This window comes from Streptopelia decaocto (assembly GCF_964273445.1).
Source record: "Streptopelia decaocto genome assembly, chromosome: 1".
Lineage (NCBI taxonomy): Eukaryota > Metazoa > Chordata > Aves > Columbiformes > Columbidae > Streptopelia > Streptopelia decaocto.
Genome location: NC_138663.1, coordinates 11,497,086 through 11,517,700, shown reverse-complemented (window position 1 = coordinate 11,517,700; position 20,615 = coordinate 11,497,086). Strand labels below are relative to the sequence as shown.

The 20,615-nt window shown below is 34.6% G+C and overlaps 1 protein-coding gene across 1 annotated transcript in view; it reads right to left on the bottom strand.

Annotated features, from left to right (window-relative positions):
* The window catches only part of CACNA2D1 (calcium voltage-gated channel auxiliary subunit alpha2delta 1), a 396,917-nt gene that overhangs the window by 70,826 nt on the left and 305,476 nt on the right, over positions 1–20,615 (bottom strand). The window contains exons 11-12 of the mRNA XM_082061285.1: positions 16,537–16,695; positions 11,320–11,424 (exon numbers count right to left, since the gene is read on the bottom strand). Coding sequence (XP_081917411.1) covers positions 11,320–11,424; positions 16,537–16,695 — 264 coding nt within the window. The remainder of the gene's footprint in view (positions 1–11,319; positions 11,425–16,536; positions 16,696–20,615) is intronic.

The window sequence follows — 20,615 nt, the reverse complement described above, 5'->3', positions numbered from 1 at the left end:
AGTGTAAAGCACTCAGTTTGGATCAGTGGCTTTTCCAGCCACTCATCCTGTCTCCCAGTCTTCAGATGAAGAAATTACACTGTAACCTTTTAATAATTCAGCTGCTGAATGTTTTACTTTGACTATCTGTTTTACTCAGTTGATCTGTTTTCTTCCTTGGTCATGTTAATAATAGAGTTTCTTTGTTGAAATAAAACCCAACTCAATTTCTCCTTTTCCCTAAGCTGCTTCTTTCTGATACTCAGCATTTAGCATTCCCTGGAGAAAAAGTAATTTTTGCTGAGAGTTCCTTGTAAATTGGGTGGTTCATATCAGGAGTCAGACAAAGTAGTTGACAAAGTAATTCCCTCTGTAGTCTGGATTAAAAACATTTTGGGCGTTTCTTTGATAGTCAAAACATTTGGAGGCAGCTGAGCAGCTGGAAAGGGCTAGAATAATTAAAGAGATGTTTACTGTTCATATTGTGACACTAAGCCTTCTTTCTTTTTATTTTTGTAGTCCCTCCATTTTTTTACTCTAATTATTCAAGTGTGTATAGCATGGAAAACACTGACTGAAAGTAAATGGTTGCAAATGCCTAACAGTTGTATTAAAAGAGGGAAAAGCATGGGGAGAAAAGGGAAGGACCATTGAAAATTCTCATTTCCAGCAGAACCCATTTACAGGAAATATGCCTTTCTGGAACTATCAGTTATAAAAAGTTCACGTCCAATTTTAGAGAGGCCTGACCTTCACAGGAACATGACAAATCTAAATGAAAACAATTTAGAGAACCTGAAAAAGGGTTTGCCAGCTAAACAGGTGAAGGGACTTTTGTCCATGTTCATGTGCTATTTCTTGGACATTGACCTGGGAACAGAACAGTATCCTCAGATCACCTTAAAAGAGGAAGATTTAGGTATGAAAATGCTTCAAGTTTAGTTCCCTTTCCTTTTTTTAGGAGGGAAAAACATTAATAACTACTGGGTAACAAAATGGAAACTCAGCACTGCCATATCGGACTGTGCTCAGGGCAACCTGACCTTGCCTGTGTTTGCGGGCAAGATCTTCCATCAGTGACCCAAGCGGGCAGTGCTGATGCCTCTTGTCACCAGTTGGCAAATGTCCCAGTGTGGCTGAAAGACCGAGTCTTATGTGCCATCAAGTAATAGAGAACATCCTTCACAGTTAGCAATTAATGCATCACTGTGCATGCTCACAGATTGTCCTTGCCAAAATGCACCTGAAATCTCAAGACTGTCTATGAGAAACATTGTGTATAGAGATTTATACATACCATCTCTCCTATGGATGGTTTAAAAAGGAAAAAAATCATGAGACACTTCACTCCTATACTGAATAATACTTATTTTTATTCCTTTAGTAATCAGGTAAATAAACTAAATATTCAGAAAAAAAAAATTATTACTCCTACATGCAATCCACAGGTAAAACAACCTGGGGGGTTTTCTATAGCCCTGGTGTGTTTCACAGTTTGTAACAGAGTTTTCTTAGTAAAACTAGATGTACATTTTCCTTTCCCACTGGCTGAAAGAGCAGAGAATGTATTATTGTTGAATCACCATTTAGGTGACAAGATCTAAGCCATTTTTCAGTCTATGATGTACGTGAATTTTAATAATCTTTCCCAAACTCTGCCTTTTAATTGAAAAAAAAAAAAAAAAAAAAGTCTTCAGCCTTATAAATATGCTTCTTACAGATATACTTATTACAGACAAAATATCGCCTTAGAGAGTTTTGACTTTGTCTTTTCAAATTCTTTTCTTTCCAAATAAAACATCATCTACAGACAAAGTTTGCAACAGAAAACATTCAGGTTATCATTGTTTTTCCTATCTACATGTAAGATAGAGAATACAATATGACCAGTCTGCATTATACAATTCATCGCCTGCAAAGACATGGCTTCATCAAATCATGTGTAAATAAGCCTAATTCTTTGTTGTTAAAAAGATTCATTTAAATAAATTCTGGATTATTAAAAAAATGCATTTGCAGGTTGCAGTCCAGGTTCTTTGGTCAGTATGGATTAAATGTCTTTTTCACGTGACTAACAGTGAGATTATGAAGCACAGAATTCCCACCTAAGCCTCAGCAAACACTGAATACCTCATTTTGAATTTGATACAAGGCTAACAGGAATATGAATTCAACTAAAATTACTGACTTCAAATAGAAGCTGAATATAGAAACAGAGGAATGGAGATGCATGATAGGCTAAGTATACAAAAAACTTCATAAGGGGGCTGATTCTGTTCTGAAAAATAACAGACTTTTTTCCCCTCCTCTGTTTTTCAGTAATGAGACTTACTAAAATGTTTGTGAAAACCTGAAGAGAAAATAATTAAAGCCTCAAACTTGAATGTCATCTTCCATAACCATGCAAGTACAAGTTTCATTTTTCTATTAAAGACATTGTATTCTGTACAGCATGTTCAATTCTCTATATTAAACTCTATGCTGCATAGCGCAAAATATTAAAGAATGTGACTGTGATTTCCTGGAGATACGACAGAGCAGGTTTTGCCTTTTCTTTTAGACTAATCAGGATTTTGAGTTCAAGTAACCTTCTAAGTAGAGACTGTAGTATTTTCTGTTTGTTTCTCACCAGAATACTCATCCCTTACTTGAAAGATTAATTTTTTCTTGCTTTTTGTCAAAACCGAAATATGTTTTGTAAAATGCTATATAAAAATAATTAATTACACATAATAATTCTTACTCTTGGTAAGATTTCTCAGACAGTGCTCTCTCATCTCAGGTACTGATGTTCTTTCCTAAAAAGCAACCCTTCCTTACAGTGTCTGCAGCAATGTCTCATATTTTACATTTAAGTTGCACGGGGTTTCTACTTGCTTAAGTGAAGTTTACAGTACACCTGTCCTTGTGTTTTCTCATTGTCCATTTCATATCCCTTTCCTCTGTTATGCTTCTTGAATATATAAGCTTACATTTCTCATTATCTGAATGGATTGTAACTTTGTTTCTTGAAATTTTCATTTCCTTCTTAACCTGTTATCTGTTTCTGCTGCTGCAACCATAGAGCTTGTGTTCCCATCTGCTTGTTTCAGCTGTTACCTTATTCTCATGCCTATACAAAAATTCCCATTCTGTTACTCCTTCCTTTGAACCCTAGTATAGAGTCTCCTACATATTTCTGCAAATCTTTTCATTCAAAGATCTGAAACAATTCCAATCACTAAGGGACTATTTCTTAACCAGTGCTCAACACCCATCTATCAGTTCACCTGAGCAGCATTAACAAATTGAGATTACTATCAAGTTTTAGAGTTACTTAATAATAGTTTATTATTAAAAAAATATATATATATTTATTTGTGCTAGCTGCGTTACATTACTTTATTAAGTGGACAAAAGCTGCAGTTTATTCCCAGAAAGGTGCACTTTTATACCGATGTTATAAAGCTAACATTTGGAAAACTCCAGACTCCGTGAATACACAAATGTCAGAATTGTGACTATATAATAAGTAACTTTATAGAAAAACCTCTCTAATCGTCATAATTGTATTTTTTTCTTGTGTCCACCTTTGCTTCTCTATCTGCAGAACACTACTCTTAACTTCTAAACTTTCTCCATTCTTATCTTTTAAAATGAATGGGATTTGCAAGTCTCTCTTACATGGCACTTATAGCAGAACAACTTACAGCTTCTCTGTCTACTACTGCACTCATTACAGTCAGTTTTTTGAAATATAGCTCTTCCTTCAATAAACACCAGAAGCATACAAAAATTATTTATAACTTTAATAATATAGGTTCATGTGGATAAAGCATTATGATGGAAGGCACAATTCTTGAATATCTTGTAGCAGGATAGGAAAATTTATAGTTCTACAAGACACAAAAACCAGTTAGATTTATTTCTGATTTTGAAGGAGGAGTTGACTGAAAATGCAGAAGAAAGATCGTTTGTGTGAAAGATCAAGACCTGATTTTCGTTTCAAGGGCAGAAATGTACGACAGCAGTAAATCAAAGATTTACATTTCAAAGAGACAAATGCAGAGAACTAGCTTGTTGACTATTGTGGGAAGATAATCTGAAGAATAAAGGGTTACAAAAAGCTGTCAATCATGAAGGAGAATACATGAGGAAGACATGAGGAAGATATTTTTTCAATGAGGATGGTAAAATACTGGAGCAGGTTGCCCAGAGTGGTGGTAGATGCCCCATCTCTGGAGACATTCAAGACCAGACTGAATGGGGCTCTGAGCAACCTGATCCAGTTGAAGATGAACCTGCCCATAGCAGGGGGGTTGGACTAGATGACCTTTGAAGGTCCCTTCTAACTCAAACTATTACATGATTCTATGATTACAAGAAGAAACTGCTTAATGTAACTTAAGATTATAAATACTTAAAAAATCAAACATGGAAAATCAAATTGAAGGATACCTGTAAAAAGCAGCACTATGGGGAAAAGATTCAGAGCAAAGCAAAGACCCAATATAGTTCAATAGTGTAAAGCAGTTTCAAAAAGGCAAGTTATATTCTACAGTGCATGGAAAAAAGTGTCGCATAAAATACTCTGTTCTCTTGATACCACTTATGTTTCTCTATCTCTTCAATAGCATATTTTAAGAAAGGTGGAGAGAACTTCTGGTACACAATGGGAGAGAGAATAAAGAATTAGAAGAATTTAAGATACAACTAAGGAGAATTTGGAAGAAATCAGTTTGTTCCACTGAAAAGACAAAAAGTTCAATAGCTGGATGAGAGTATCAAAATAAAAATGGTTTCCTAAAATGTAAGAGGAAATGTCCATGAGAACTAATAGTTCTCTGTAATGAATGTAATGAAAGCGAAAAAAATCTCTAAGCTTATTTTGCCTTAAGGAATTTTTGGGAAAGCTTTATAAACAGGTAGGTGTTGAAAAAGAAAAATGTAAGGAAGCTGTGGAATTGGATATTTTCAATAAAAGGTTACATAAACATGGCCCAGGTATTAAATTGCTCATTGCATAAAGTCCCATTCCTCCAGTTCTTGAATTACAGAAGAATACAATCAACTCACACTGCATTTCACTGCAACCTCAAATCCATAAGAATGCGCATACAGTTAATAATTGGAAACTCTGACACAAAACCAACCTTCTGATGTCTAACCTCAACCAGTTATGCCCTGTGTAGCATTTTGTATATATAAGTATAAATAAGTAAAATGCAGTCTGACTCTCTTGCTTTCATCCCAAAACAAACGTAATGTTCTTTCTATATTAAGAAACATTCTATTCTTTTTTCCTTGATTAATCATTTTATGCCATCTGCAGCATCAACCTCTACATGATACCCTGAATCAATCACTATTAATGTCGTGGTTTGGAATTGAAGATCTACAAAAATAGAAGTATCAAATAGTCTCCTTCATGCCAAATTTGAAGAAAATAAGCTGCCACTTTGGTTTTATGTAACAGATACTCATGATTTTAATATGACTGATAAGGTCATTTTTCAACAAAGCTATATTAAGACTTCCATTACCTTTCTACAGTTCTCAACACCACCATGTGGATTTTTATCTTGCACAGTAGATAAAAATACCATGTGGATACCCAGATGGATTAATGCTCATAATGAAACAGCAGCCTATAGAGAAACTCGGCATCAACACATATATGTGTGTGTGATAGCTGAAACAAAAAGTAGGTGAAACAGAGAGAAGAAATATAATGGATGTGACTTCCTTATTGAAACCTTAAAGGAAAAACCTTAGAGGTGATGTTACACATTCGAAAGATAAAGGGGTCAGTGAAAGGCAGTGAGGGAAAGGCTGTGGCAGAGTCCTGTAACCCAACAGCATTCTCAGGGCATCGACACATGCGAGTGGCACATCAGTTTAGGAGATGATTGCTGAAAAGGCAATATATAGAAATTTCTGAAAAATAGTATCCTAAAAAAATCACTGTACTCCAATTTCTACTAGGGAAATAAGGTTTCACACACCATCAGGTAACCGTGGTTCAAAATTTAGGTTTATGGGGAAAAAATGTGCCTAATATAGTAAAGAAAAATAAATTCAATAAATTAATATGATATTACATAGTTTAAATAGCTTATTATTGTGCAACTTGACTATTATTAAACATATATGGATAATGAGTATCACAGAAGGAAGACTGCTGATAAGGAATGTTTAAATTCATTAATGTAAGAGCCTTAATCTCTCTTAGGAACTCAGAAGCTGGGACAGTGGATATGTGGCAATCTCTTCACGAATAAGTGGAGCTAAAAAGTGGGTAAGAAATAGATAATTTGCCTTAAGAATAAGATACATCTCCAGTGAGCAATCTAATAACATAGTTTCCACTTTCACTTGGAAAGAAAAAGGAATGGATTGTGGAATATACAAATACTGACCCAAGTTTCACCCAAAATATTTTAGCTTTACCACTTATGCATGTCACCGTACATATGATGAATTAAAATTAACAGCTGGAAGATGACACACTCTTAAAACAGAACTGATTAGGGAAGGAGCCAGGGAGCCAATTTAAGCAGCTAGCGGGAGATTTCTTCTACATGGGATTTCCTGGACCATCCTTCCAAGAAAATTCAGAGCACAAGGGGACTATCAGCAGGAATGAGAAATATCTTAACGCCTGATTGTCTAAAGATCACAGAAGGCTCATGCAGAGGAGGCCTGAGAACCATCTACAGTCCAGAAAGCTTAAAAGCTTAAAATTTTATCTAGCAAACTATGCCACATGCCATTCAGATATAAACCAGAATTTTGCTGGGGTCAACCCTTTATTTAATTACTGCATGTTATATCCTGTGTCACAAGTCTATCACACATTCAGAAATGCAAGAACTGTTGGGATATGCTTTGACAGCTGTTAAGCTTTATGCAAAGCTGATACTAGTGTTCACAAAGATGCTGTTTCTCAATGAGAAAGATGCCGTTTCTATTTTCAGCTCTATAAGCAAACCCCAGAAAATCATATTCATTCAGTCTGACACTTGATGAGAATCCCATGGCTTCACCTCAAGTGGAAATGTCACAGGCTTTTCCAGCGGTCATTTATAGTCAGGACTAATGTTTTCAGCCTTGTCTGGAATGATTCATACACCATTGCCTACATTAACACCATCTTCTTTTTAGTTATACTGACTTGCAGTTGGGCAATAGTGGATTCAAACCAACAAAGAAAACATTCCCTCCTTTGGTAATGACAGTGGGAGGTAATTTTTCCTGTTTTAGAAGAAAGTTTTGCAAGTGCTTTCTCATAGATACTTCATTTTATTATATCATTCTATTGACATGCTGAATGTGTCCCACTTAGAAGTCGCTGTCAGCTGTAAGCTTCCCAGTGGAGTTCCAGCAAGCTGGAGCCTTCTCACATAGGACCTCCCACCACTGCAGCAGTTCCATGCCCACCACATACAGGGATTTTTGAATGGAACAGAGTTGTTGGAAAACTCCATATGCCATTTTCTCTCAAATGATATTGTCAGAAAAATCTAGACAAAATGAGGTTGTACTCATCATAGCAGATAACTCTGAGGGAATGGGACATGAGACCCACTTAACAGTTCTCCTATCTGAGGGGTCAGATTCTCTGATCTGAATTGTCCTGCCTGTGTGGGTCAGATCAATTCACCTGACCCACACAAACCTCTTCATGCCAGGAATCTTCAAACAACTAAAAGTGCATGGGGTATGTTAAAGGTCTTTTCCTACTCACATAAGTTGAGCAATCCTTCAAAACACAGATTTCATGGTGCACAATTTGCCCCAAAGTGCTGTAATTAGTTTTCTATTTTCAACCTGAATTCTAAATTCTCCAGATGAAGAACACCTATTGGGCCTACATTTCAATTAAATTTATATTGCTGTCTTCAGAGAAGCCATCTGTAGTATGAGTGCAAATAAAAGGAACATTTACCACCCTGATTCCAGAAATTTAGTGTGTTTGTGGTATTTAACACATTTAATGCGAGTGCCCCAAATGTCACCGTAAAGGTAAACATGCCATTTTTTAAATATCAAGCACAGCATGGAGTAGCAAGATGTGACAATAAAATCTAGCTTTATAAAGGGGAAAAGGCATGTAAAGGTGAAACACAACTGTGATTTTCCACTTCAAGCAGGTGAAAACTAAGAATGTTCCTCCTCAAAATTGTTTTACTTCAGTTTTATAATAACCCTCAAATTCATACTTTAAATGCATTGTAAAGACAGAAAGCTATTTTAAATATACCTGTATGCTTTTTCAAACAGATGAAAACCCCAATTTCAGAGGACAGTTTTCCAGCCTCTAGATTCTAGGCTGCTCTTCTAGTAGTTCCTAATTGTTTATTGTATTGTTTCACTTCTTAGCTTGAAGGTTGCACTAAGGGCACTGCAAACAAGTGTACTAAGTCAAGTCATCTGATGAGCCAAACTTATTGAAGCTTCTTTCATGCCAAGGAATTACAGGGTAACTGGCATGAAGAAGAAAATACTTTTAGAACTGAAGAAATTTTACATCAGGAAGATGAAAACAAGGATTAATAGATTTGAATGAATGGTCTTTTGTTTGTACGAGGGAAAAAAAAGTAAGTTTACAACAGAGTGTATCTAAGATGGGAAGTGACTGTGACATAAAACAAAGATTCATCTTTTATATACTGTATGAAAACACAAAGAAAAATGTTCAAACAAATGCAGAGCAGGCAAGAAAAGACATCATCTCATACATATTTATACCATGAAATGCTACTATGCTAAAACTTGGAAAAGTTTTTAACACCACACTTGTATATATTGAATAGTCTCTACAAATGATAATTATAAAACTTGTCTTACATTCAATTGGCTACTTGGAAAAAAAGAAATTAATAATTAAAATACAAAGACAAAATATCTAGACATATCTCACCATTTAAATGAAGGCAGCCTACTGTGTAATTTAAGAAGGTAACGCCATGCAACTATGACTTTACAAAATTAAAAGTAGCTGTGTTTTTTTTTAATGTTAGAATGTGTCTGTCAATTATGTTATTATGTTCTACTGGATTAAGATTAACATTAAATTACACAAAGATGGAACAGCAGGAGAGTTTACATGTCATCATTCTGGAATCAAGTGTAGTCTTGTAAGGAGACCGTGACCACAAGCATATTTTGTATTAGTCTTAATTTTAAAAACATTAGAATGTAATGAAAGATTGTGGGGGGGGGGGGGGGGAAGTGTTATGATTCCTAAAAATGAATTTACTGATTCAATCTCACTAATCTCACCACAAGTTTTTCAACCATAAATTTCCTTTCAATACCACAAAGATTGTTACTGATTGAAAACTGTAAGTAGAAAGAAAATGGATCTTCAAATTATACCTGCAAAAACTTTCTTAGGATTTGTTGTATTTCTAAAGTCATCTTGGAAAAAAAAGAAAAACCAACAGAAAGGGATGGCATTTAGCAACCCAGTACTTTGTCGGACAAGTAACACAGTATAAGTGCTTACTAAGATTTAAATTTGTAGATACAGAGAACTTAAATCAAGTGTAGGAAATTTCCCTTGCATTGCACCTGCACTGCATTTAATTCTGTAAGAAAATATACTGAAATCATAAGAAATCCATACAGTGATCATTATCACCATTATACATTTGTTGCATACAACAAAACCCCCAAACCCTCATTCACTAGAGGGAACAAGAAAATGAGAGTGCATTGTATTATATATAACAGTATGTATAAAACAAATCCAATCCTTAGCAGCGTAAGTGTACAGTATTAAAGGATAGAGTAAAATGACCATTTTAAACAAGTATATCTAAATATTCATTTATTGTATAATACTTCAGAGAATAAGCAATCATCAGGCATGATGTAAGACCACAAATCTCAGCACTACAAATCTCTTTTGGTGATTTGGACTCGATATTGTACTATATATTGTCCTCCTAACACAGCAAATTAAATAAAAAATAATAAGAAATTAATCATACATCTTCCCCCTTATGCACGTATTTCCTTTAGCTGATGGCTTTTGTTATATATAATAAAAGCCACAAAGTCCACATTTGAGGAGGAATCTCTGCACATATTTTCAGAATGCAGCCATGTGTGTCACATCACAAATCATTATGATTTCACTTCTTCCTTCTAATTGTCAGTTTAAAAAGTACTTTCAGCTCAGACATGAAGATTAACTAAACCCCACCACATCATTCTGTGTGAAACACTATTATAAAGTAGGCACAAAATGATTATTCAAGGTCACTGAGTGAATCACCGGTCGAGATGGAAATTGTGTCTTGCATTTCTAGTTGTCCTTTCTAAGGGATTAATTAAAATATTTGAGGATTTGCAACAAAATACTTCCATTGCTTATACATAAGCATCCATGGTAAATGTTAAAGTATCTTGGTGAATTGTGATCTAACTTCTAGCTGCTTTTTTTGAAAACAAAACAAGAACACACACAAAAACCAGGTAGAGGTATATCCTCAAGCACTAAAGAGTGAATTCTCAGTTGTAATGTGAATCAAGTTCATATTTAGCTTTAATTTAGGAAGTGATTAATCTTCTAAATATAATGATATGCACTGAAGTGTAGCAGTAGACAATTCATAAAGCTGTTTTATTTTACACACACACCTACATTTCTGCATTTTTACATCTATAAGTATGCAAAAGCCAGACCAGAAGTTTTATTACATCCTAAATTTAAACCCCAAACCAGCACAGCTAATAACCTAATCTAATCTGAACACAACTTATCCAGTCATTCTCATGTCAAGTCCATAATTCTGGTTGAACCACAGGTCAGATTTCATCAATAAAAAGCCATCCCACACCTGGCTGAGACATTCAAAGGTTTAATGACTCTCACTGGGAAAAACATGTGGGTTTGTTCCAGCTCAAATCCATTCAGATTCAGACTCTAACCCTGAGATCTGCTCTTTCCTTTGCCTGATGAACTACAAAATCACAGAGAAAATATTCACAGTGAGGAAATATAGATATATCTCATATCATTTAACTACCCATCTTTCTGCTTGATAATGCAAGGACTACATTAATACAAGAAAAAAAGGTCAAGAAAAGGTTTAATTCTTTATGGGTTATGGTATACTCCTGTACTGCTTGACAACAAGTCACGAGGTGTAAAATATTAAATATATTTTATGGGTTTTTTTAAAGTAATGTTATCGATTGAGAAACTTTTAAGTGCCCTAAGATTCTATACTAACATATTTTTTAAAAATTACCTTATACAGATACCAAAAATTATTTCAGTTCCTTATTTAAATGTCCCTGTTGGTACTGTTGTATTTTATGTAGTAAAATCTTTCATATATCACTTACTTTTTTGTCTTCATTATATTTATGGAAAATTTCTTGTGCTCTTTCTTCACCACCATCCGTAAACAGCATAATAATCTTATTGCAGTTAGCTCTAGAAACACTGTGCTGTAGGAGATAAAAATAATAATAATAATTAAAAAATCTTCAGTTTGTATTTCAAGCTCTAGGGAATAGCAGCTGTTATATTTGGTGGCTTTCATATCAACATGCTTACTACTTTAACACAGTATTAGCAAAACTTCCCAAGTCTTTTAGGATTTCATTCAACAACCCCTTCTGTATTAAAAGCAAAAATAAAATAGAGCAAAAACAGATTTCTGTTCCAGGAGAATTAAAGACGACTCATTCAGATCTGGCCCAACACAGAGAAATGGCGATCTGGTGGTTCCTCTCACCTCCAGCAACACAAAGCAAGCTCTTCAGCTCACGTCCATCACATCAATCCCACAGCGTTCTTCTCCAGATGTTCTACATGAGTACAGTGGGGGCTTCTAAACATTTTCATTCTTCTCCTTTCTCACCCTTACTTTTTTATTATCCTAACTGACTTTGGAAATTTGGGAAGAATGACCCTCTAATGAAATACTGGGTTTTGTTTGGTTTTGGTTCGTTTGTTTGGTGGTGGTGGTGGTTGTTGTTGTTGTTATGTTGTTTTGTTGTGTTGGTTTTTTTCCCCTGCTGAACTCCTCCTCTCAGAAACTATCAAGTTCACTGACCACTTAAATAAGAACTCTCATAATGTAGGCCTTCTATAGGTACATCTGTAACATGCTGCCTTATAAACGTACAAATATTTTTGCATTTGCTATTTTCATCACATTTCCTTAAAATAAGCTCCACTTTCCACTTCTTAAATTCTTTCCTGGTTTATACTATTATTATTATTTTAATTTTAATGCACTGAAATGAAAAGCTAACCTTTAGAAAAGTATTTTAGAATCAGGTTTACATAATATGTTGCAGCCAAGATATAGCTGCCTAGAGTACAAAGATCTTTTCACCACTGACTTTTCTAATTAGTTTGCAGCTCAGAGGTGAAGAATTGAGCTTGTTCCATTATTTCCGTAGAGCAAGCCTGGAACCGAAAGAATTGAGAAGTCGTCCCTCTGACTCCTAATTCAGCAAAGTAACTAGTGAAGCCACTGAGAAAAGCACAGTGGGTTGTACAAAGGAATAAAAATGTTCCACAGCCAGAACAGAGAGATTAATAAGAATTTTGGCTCCTTATGAAAGGAGCCAAAGGCTCCTCCTTTGGCATTCATCTTCTTTCTCCTTATTCCCTAAAAGTTAAGAATCTAATCTAAGCAAGTTGTTCATGAATTTTACAGCCAGCATTCCTTGTCCTCTGTGTTGCATACAAATGGTCCCAGTCAGTCACGTCTCGGTACTTTTGAGCAGCTGGATGTGACAGAATAAAACCCTTAGAGATTCAGGAAACTAAATTCAAGTTCCCCTTCCCAAAACCCTGAATTTTGTTGTATGAATTTACTATAAAGTCAGGAAAAGAAATAGGAGAGTCATCCTTCCGAAGTACCTACTTCTCCCTTGCTTTAGTCTTTGTGAGTAGATAGTAATTTTCACCTAGGTGCTCAGGTGAGATTATCCTACTCCCTTCCATTACTTTTCATCCTGCTCTCTGCTCTGATTCCTTGTTCTTCTGTAATAAAGAGACTGAAACACCAAAGGCAGCCCTCAAACCTCAGCCAATAACTGTCAGTATTGCAGCTCCATGGTTCTGTAATGCTCCTAGAAAACTAAAATATAAAAGCTTTATTTGCAATCACCACACTAACAGAAGAATAATTATTCCTCAGAGATGATCTGTATTGGTAGTTCAATATTCAGTGAATAGCTATGTATTTAAGCTTTTGAAAAACAAGTCCAAAGATTTTCTTACATGTAACAACACATAAAAACCACTTGAAATCAATACATCCTCTCCAATCTCATCAGCACACTGTGTTTCATTTGGAATTAAATAATTTATGACTTTTTTTTCTTTATTTTTGTGAAATACAAGATAGTGCTTTGGGCTGCAATCTTTTCGATATTAAAAAAGTAATAAGAGTAGAGTTGGATACTTCATAAATAAACTCACCTACATCTACAGTGATTCAATATAAGAGCCAAAATAAAATCAGAGGGAAACCAAAGGCATGACAAGGAAGGGGACCCAAGCCTGCTCATTTTATAGAACTTTATTCTTGATTTTGAAACAAGCACTATTATAGGCAATGTGAACTTGACCTAGTCTTTGTTTTAACTGACTAAATCAGGATTTTTCAAGTGGCTTACTTAGTATATGCTTATACAATATCAGAAAATTGTAATGTTTTCTCTTTATCTCCTAGTGTTACACTTACAAAAGGGCATTTACTTCCATTACACTGTTTAGACACTAAAGTGATGTCATGGAAAAAAATCCCAAGATTTTAACCTTTAAACAACATTGGAAATCTGAACATGAATAAGCACAAATCATGTATTTTCCCACCATAAAAAAAAACTTTGCATGCTGTTGAATAAACTTACCAGGTCAGTAGCTCACAAAGGATCAAGAGGAAGGCAGAATTACCTTTTCCTGCCCCCGCCCCCCATACACATTCGCACAATTATGGAGAGATACTGGCTAAGAGAATGAATATTCTGCAAAGCTGATGCACTAATTCTAGCATTTTTCTGAGCAGTTTGCCTCAGCAGTCTAAGGATGTCTCTGCCCTCCCATCACAGACCACAGCTGAAGCAGAATATGTTGCTTATTCAACAGCTTCCCCAGGACAAAAACTGGCTTCTTGGCTTAAATCTCAGAAAAATATAACTTGAAACTGAGTCTACCTATTCATGAAACCGAGTCTACCTATTCACTTTTACTTCTCTCTTGCACTTGATAAAGGCCTTTTTAAAAAAATTTTCAAACAAGCAAGAAGATGCATTTTATACTGTGCCTGAAATTGCTTTTTGTTTTATACAAGTTTCACATTCCTAAAATTAACTCATTAAGTGGCAGGTCAGGATTATACTGTATGACTTGACACATTTTTCATTATGAGTCTCATGCTGCTGAGGAAGGAAAAGGTGAACCAAACCAAAGATCAACTACTCAAATCAGAAAAAGATGATTTCAAGATTTCTTGTTTTGACAAATCATAGTTATGGTATTGGGGAAAAAAAAAGCTCCTGAATCGATGAAGCTGAAGTATTATTATTTGCAAAGAAACAGCAAGTTAACATAATAAGTAATAGAAAAGTACTGCATAAAAAGATAGCATCCAGATTAATAATAACCACTTTAATCAGCATGCTGAAAAAACCTGAAGTGTCTATTTTCATCTTGCAACACATCAGACAGTAAGTTTTTTATGGCACAAGTGAAATATGATTTCGGCATTCAGGAAAATTCTCTAAAATAACTGTCATCCAGAAACAGTACCCACAATATTATTAGGAAAGTTTGAGCTGTTAAAAAATATTTCATTTCCATGGAGCTTCAAGCAATTGGACTGTTTGAATTCACAAATATACAACTGGAAACTATCCCAAAGCATATTTTATGCCTGTGTTATTATTGTTTAAGCCTGTATTATATCATCCTATTATGCTGCCTTTTCACCAGAGTCTGGCACTAACTCCATCACGAGCCCTTTGCTCCTCCTGCCAGCTGGATTTGCCAATATCTGGAAACACGACTGTATTCCTATAACTTAGTGCAATCTCTTCATTTTCCTTGATATGCACTTCCATAATGTCCAAACATAATTTACAGGCTTGCGGAGACTTTGTGAGGTTAATCACACCTCTGTCTCCAGTTATGAGAGAGGCAGCCCCACTATGAGATGGGCTTTGAATTAGGATTTTAAGCATTTTTTTAGTCCTACAAACAAGTTCACTTTGAGGTCTCTTCTGTGTTCAGGTCTTAATACTACTTGTAGACAAAATACATATCTGGTGCAGCACTAAAATGTAATACATAATGTCAATCAAATATAAATACGGTAACGAACAAGCAGCATTTGATAAAATTTCTTGTGTGTTGCTGGTTGCCTCTGCATGAGATGGATGAAGAAAAGGAAAATGACTCCCACCCTGCTCTGGAAAAGTCCCACAGCTTTAAAAAATCCTGTTTGCAGTGTTATAAAACCATCAGCAGAGGGCACCCAATCATTTCCACACCAAACCCCTCTGCTCACCTGCGTAGTGTTCTGCTGAGACAATACAATTATATTTTCTTTTCCTCCATCAGAATTTAACAGGGTTAGAAATTTATAATAATAATAATAATAATAATAATAATAATAATAATAATAATAATAATAATAATAATAATAATAATAATAATAATAATAATAATAATAATAATAATAATAATAATAATAATAAATATTATTATTTTCCTATTTATTAAAGTAGATCCTTAACCTCTGTAAACTGTTATAGCTTCATTTACACTAACGTGAAAATCAATATGTAGCCTTTATAAAGGTCAAATACAGATTTGTGGGGTTTTTAACAGCTACAGAAACTCTTAAAAATTAACTAATAAATCCCCAACATTTATCCAAAACATTACTACTCAGAAAGCCACTGCTTGGTGCAAATTAGAAAGGACAATGTCATTGAAACATGGAAACAATGAATTTAATTTTTGAGGAAATTATTGTTTTTATACACGTGAAACAGAAAGGAATTTGAATGCTCTCAGATGCGTAATATTCCTCTGTTAACCAAGTTATTTGCTCCCCTCTGTTCTACTCTAGCCATGGTCAATTATTTCTGATTTGTAATAAGTAGGAAATTGTAGGTTAACTAAGCATTAGAAGGAGATACTGCGGTAAAATTGAAATAATGACACTGTAATATAAAGCCATTTTAAAGCTACCTGCAAATCAGCCACAGCTATGTGACAACTGACAATCACATGTCAAATGAAAAAAAATAGCTGAATGAAGTAAAAATAGTACAGCATATTGAAACTCAAATTTAATCCCAAACCTTAACAACCTGCTGGGAGATCTGTAAAGAAGAAAAACAAAACAAAACAAACAAAACCAAATCAACCAAACAAAAAACAAAAGCCGACATATTGTTAGGGTAAATTTGCTTGCTAAATAAGGTATTGTATCAGTTATCACTCAGGTGATGGAAGAGCATACAGTGACATCTGAACATTCATTTCTCCTTCTTCACATTATAGCAGAGAGAGATGACTTCCATACTTACATTTAGCAGCTGTTCAAAAGCATAGCTAAAGCCTTTTTTGTAATCCGTAATTCCTTTGGCAGAGATTTTATAGACAGCTTCTTTCAGCTTCTTCTTGTTCCTCACATTAGCTTGGACAAGATGATTAAAGCAACTGACGTTCTGAGCATTATTGTTAAACTGTAAAATAAATAGGAACAGTATCAAACCAAGTTAATTTTGCTTTCTAAGTACTGAAGTAGTAAAGGCTGATGGGTTTCTGACTGATGAGATAAAGCATTTCACACCTGGATTTTCATTTCCACTACACTAGACAATGTCCAGCAGTGTCTGAAGATTTTTAAATTGGACAATAAACGTTGAAAAAACAAACAAACAAACGTAATTAGTACTTCACTCTCTGTCGTCTGTTGTAGTGGGAAAACTCCTACAAATTTTGTTTCAAGCTCATATAATGAAATGGAACCAAGAATGCAGAGTTAGGAAAATAAAAACAGGAGAAAATATTTATTTATTTTACCTTTAAGAAAAAAATACAGAAAAATATTGGTTAAATTATCAGGTGACTTCCATATTGTGGTAGATATATTAGCGCATTGCTAAACCTGCTACTTTACAATGAAACTTGCAGGTCTTAATCAATTAGTGCAGGAAGCTTACAGAAAAAAGAATACATTCTTGAGACAAAGGAAGCACACAACATTATACCTGTAAATAGGAAAATATTGTTATCAATAAAACAAATTTGTGTATTGAGAACACACATATTTGTGCTCTCTTACTGACACATCCATAAATACTACTTGCTGAAAAAATAATTTATACAAGATTCTGCCATTATTTAGAAACATACATAAGATTCTTTATGATGTGTAAAATTTTTTCTGTACAAGTGGAAATCAGTTTATGATCTCATTAAAATTTGACTCTGTATAAAAATACATACATAGATATATAGGTACATATATGCCAGTAGAAAGTAACACAGAAATATGTTTCACTTTTCAGCTACCTATCTAAAGTAAAAGATGAGACTTCTCTTAATAAGAAAAAAAAATAAGAAAAAGCTGTAGCATGTCCAATTCTAAGTATAACCTTGCATGAAAACACAAATTACTGTACATAATCTGGGTTGAACCGTACTTGAACGAAAATCACCTTTTAACTACAACACAGTGATTTTTATTAACGCTACTCTTGACTAATATTACTAAAGACTATTTTTTAAACTGTGTTATCTATCCAGATTTCTTGTGTGAGGTTGGTTGTTTTTATTTTGTTTTGTTTTGTTTTTTTGGTCACTGGCAAACAGAATGTCAAAAAACTCTGTAAAACTCCATCTCAGTAAAGGTACTAAGATCAAGACCTCCTAATTTATGTTTCATCTGAAAGCAGATTATTCTGCCTCTTCCTGATTAGGGGTCTTCAGTGAAAGTAAATGTAATTTTATGCTGCCACCCTGGTGCAAAACCTTAAAATGACTTCAAAATCAAGCTTTGTTGGCTTAAGTGTCAATACTTCTAATTAGTTCAGTAGTACTGTGTAGAAGATAAGGTAAATAAGGTCACAGATTTCAATAACTGCTCTGACTACTTACATGTCTAAAATCAAACACTAAGTGCCAGGCACAAAGTACAGAGAGAGAATTGCTATCAGGAGCAAACATCGACTTGCACTGTAATTGTAGGACACTTACAGCGAACAGAACTTAAAAGGATGAAGAGATTGATAATATCAAACCAGTTTTAATAACGCATAATAATTCAAATCAAGTTAATAGAATGCTTAGGAGCTATGCAGATTTTCCATGTCCCAGAGTCAGACCCATGTAGATGCATGTTCCCTGTCCTTAGGGCCCACCAAATATAAACTATAAGTAACTTCTATCAAACATCCACCTTAATCAATGACACTTTTGCTATCGACTTAGTAGGAGCAAATACATAACAGCAAATACAGTACAGCTTATGGCAGAGGTGACTGACAGGGAAAGGCATCATATCAGTAGAAGCCTTAGCCTAATTTGTTCCAGGACCTTCCTGAAAATAGCCACAGATCTGCAACTGTGGGGTTTTGGGCTGTGAGAAAATCCAGACCCTATTAGAAGAGCATTTCCTGTGCTGCATTCTAACTTGTATTTTCACATCTAATTTTTTATTCTTGTAAAATGCACATGGCAAAGTGCACCATGAACTAGACACTTTAAAGCATAAAATTTGCCTGCCTCATTCTAATATCACTATTGTATCACAAGCCACTCCTGCATGAATGTACAAGAAAACCTACTATTTTGATTTTGAGCATTAAGTAGTACGCAACTAACTTAATAGCTTGCCATCTTGCATTTATTTTTCCAGGGAGCTTACTTTTGCTGATTGCTCATGACTTTATATTGTGTTTTCCCGAATTCACTAAAAAATAGTATTGATTCTTGCTAGGCAGGGATATACACTATGAAAATACCCATATAGGAATCTTCATCTGTCTAATTAATAGGGACAGATATTACTTTGTCCCAATTTTCTGTCTTTCCTCCCTAGGCAATTAAAATCTGTGGGAGCAATTTATTCTCAAATGACTTTATACAAAGTTTTCTGTCCCCTTTTTGTCAATATGCAGTTCCCAATGCGTCACAAGGGGATAACTGTTTCCAAAAACATGAAAAAAGCATCAGCAAACGCTTTAACTTTGAAAAATGCAATGTTATATTTGACCAAGTATTCTACAGAAGAGTCAATTGTATAAAATAAGCAACCTTTGTCATGTTATTAATTTTTGTAATATTTTATTTAGCAGGGCTTTAATTTCCAAAATGCTACAAATATTAGTGTTGTGTATCTAAATTATTTACAGTCACAAAAGTGTGAAAATAGGATGAGATAATGAAGATTAAAAATATTTTCCATCTCTCCCAGTGTCACAATGCAAACTTCACCTTTATTTTAAAGGAATGCATGGAATTGAATTAGGTATAACCAAATTTTCAGCTTGAATATTCCTTTAATGTGGGCCATATTTGCCAGAAAATAATATTTTGGTAGGACCAACCTTCTACTGTCATTATAATGTAGGAGTCCCAGCTGAACTCTAACATTTCCATTGAGTGATTTTAAAGCCATTTTATAAGAGTTCTTTCCCCAGACTCAAACAAATTATGGTCATTCATTTTTCCATTTCTCCTCGCTATCATGTGGGGATTTTTATTCGCTGTGCTGAAGCAGCATGTTTTGCTGCTTAAGCAAAACCACAAAATGATCATACAACTCTAATCAATTCACTTTCATGCAAAACACTGACACACTCAACGATGCTTCTTATAGTAGTTTCTTACCGAAGTGCCCAATAAATCAACCAATGATTATTAGGTGCATTAACCATGCGGGAGTGAAAACACTATTGTGCTGTAGAATTATTTCAGCTTGCCTTGACCTAATTTTGTAGAGACAATGGGAAAATTACTCAAGGAAAATATTTTAAAAATGCAAGGTCTGAAAATGAATTCTCACTGTGGGATGGGATGGGATGAGAGCACAAGTCTTGTGCTTGGACAGTAGAAGAACACTCTCTGGTAGGTAGCTCTGCTTGATACAAGCCAATTTAATCTGAAAAAGTAGAGTGAAAACACAGTTCTGCTTCATCACTGACATTATATGCATATTATTTAATGAGTTAGTATAAAAGTAATCACAAGTCAAATCTTATGGTCTGTACATTCTTTGTCCTGGGCTGTTGCAAACTGTGGTTTAGGTGTTCATGTGAAAATTTAGCGACAAGTGAAAATTTCTCCCTAGAATGCCACTAACATTAAACTGCAAATCTAAATTGCTTGCCAGCAGTCCTGCAAATGTATCAGGTTAATTATTTCTATGAAGTTCAGGTGTCTAGCATATGGATTGGTAATTATGGATACAAAATTGACATTTTAAAAATCGACAGGAATACTGGCTCAAACTGCTTGAGCAGTTAATAAGTAAACTGTGCTGCACTTACACGTGATATAAAGTGAACAAAGGGTCAAGGTCAAAATCAACAAAAGCTGACGTAAAATGAAGGAGAGAAATAACACATTTGTAGAATGGAGAGTTATATCAACCAAAGTC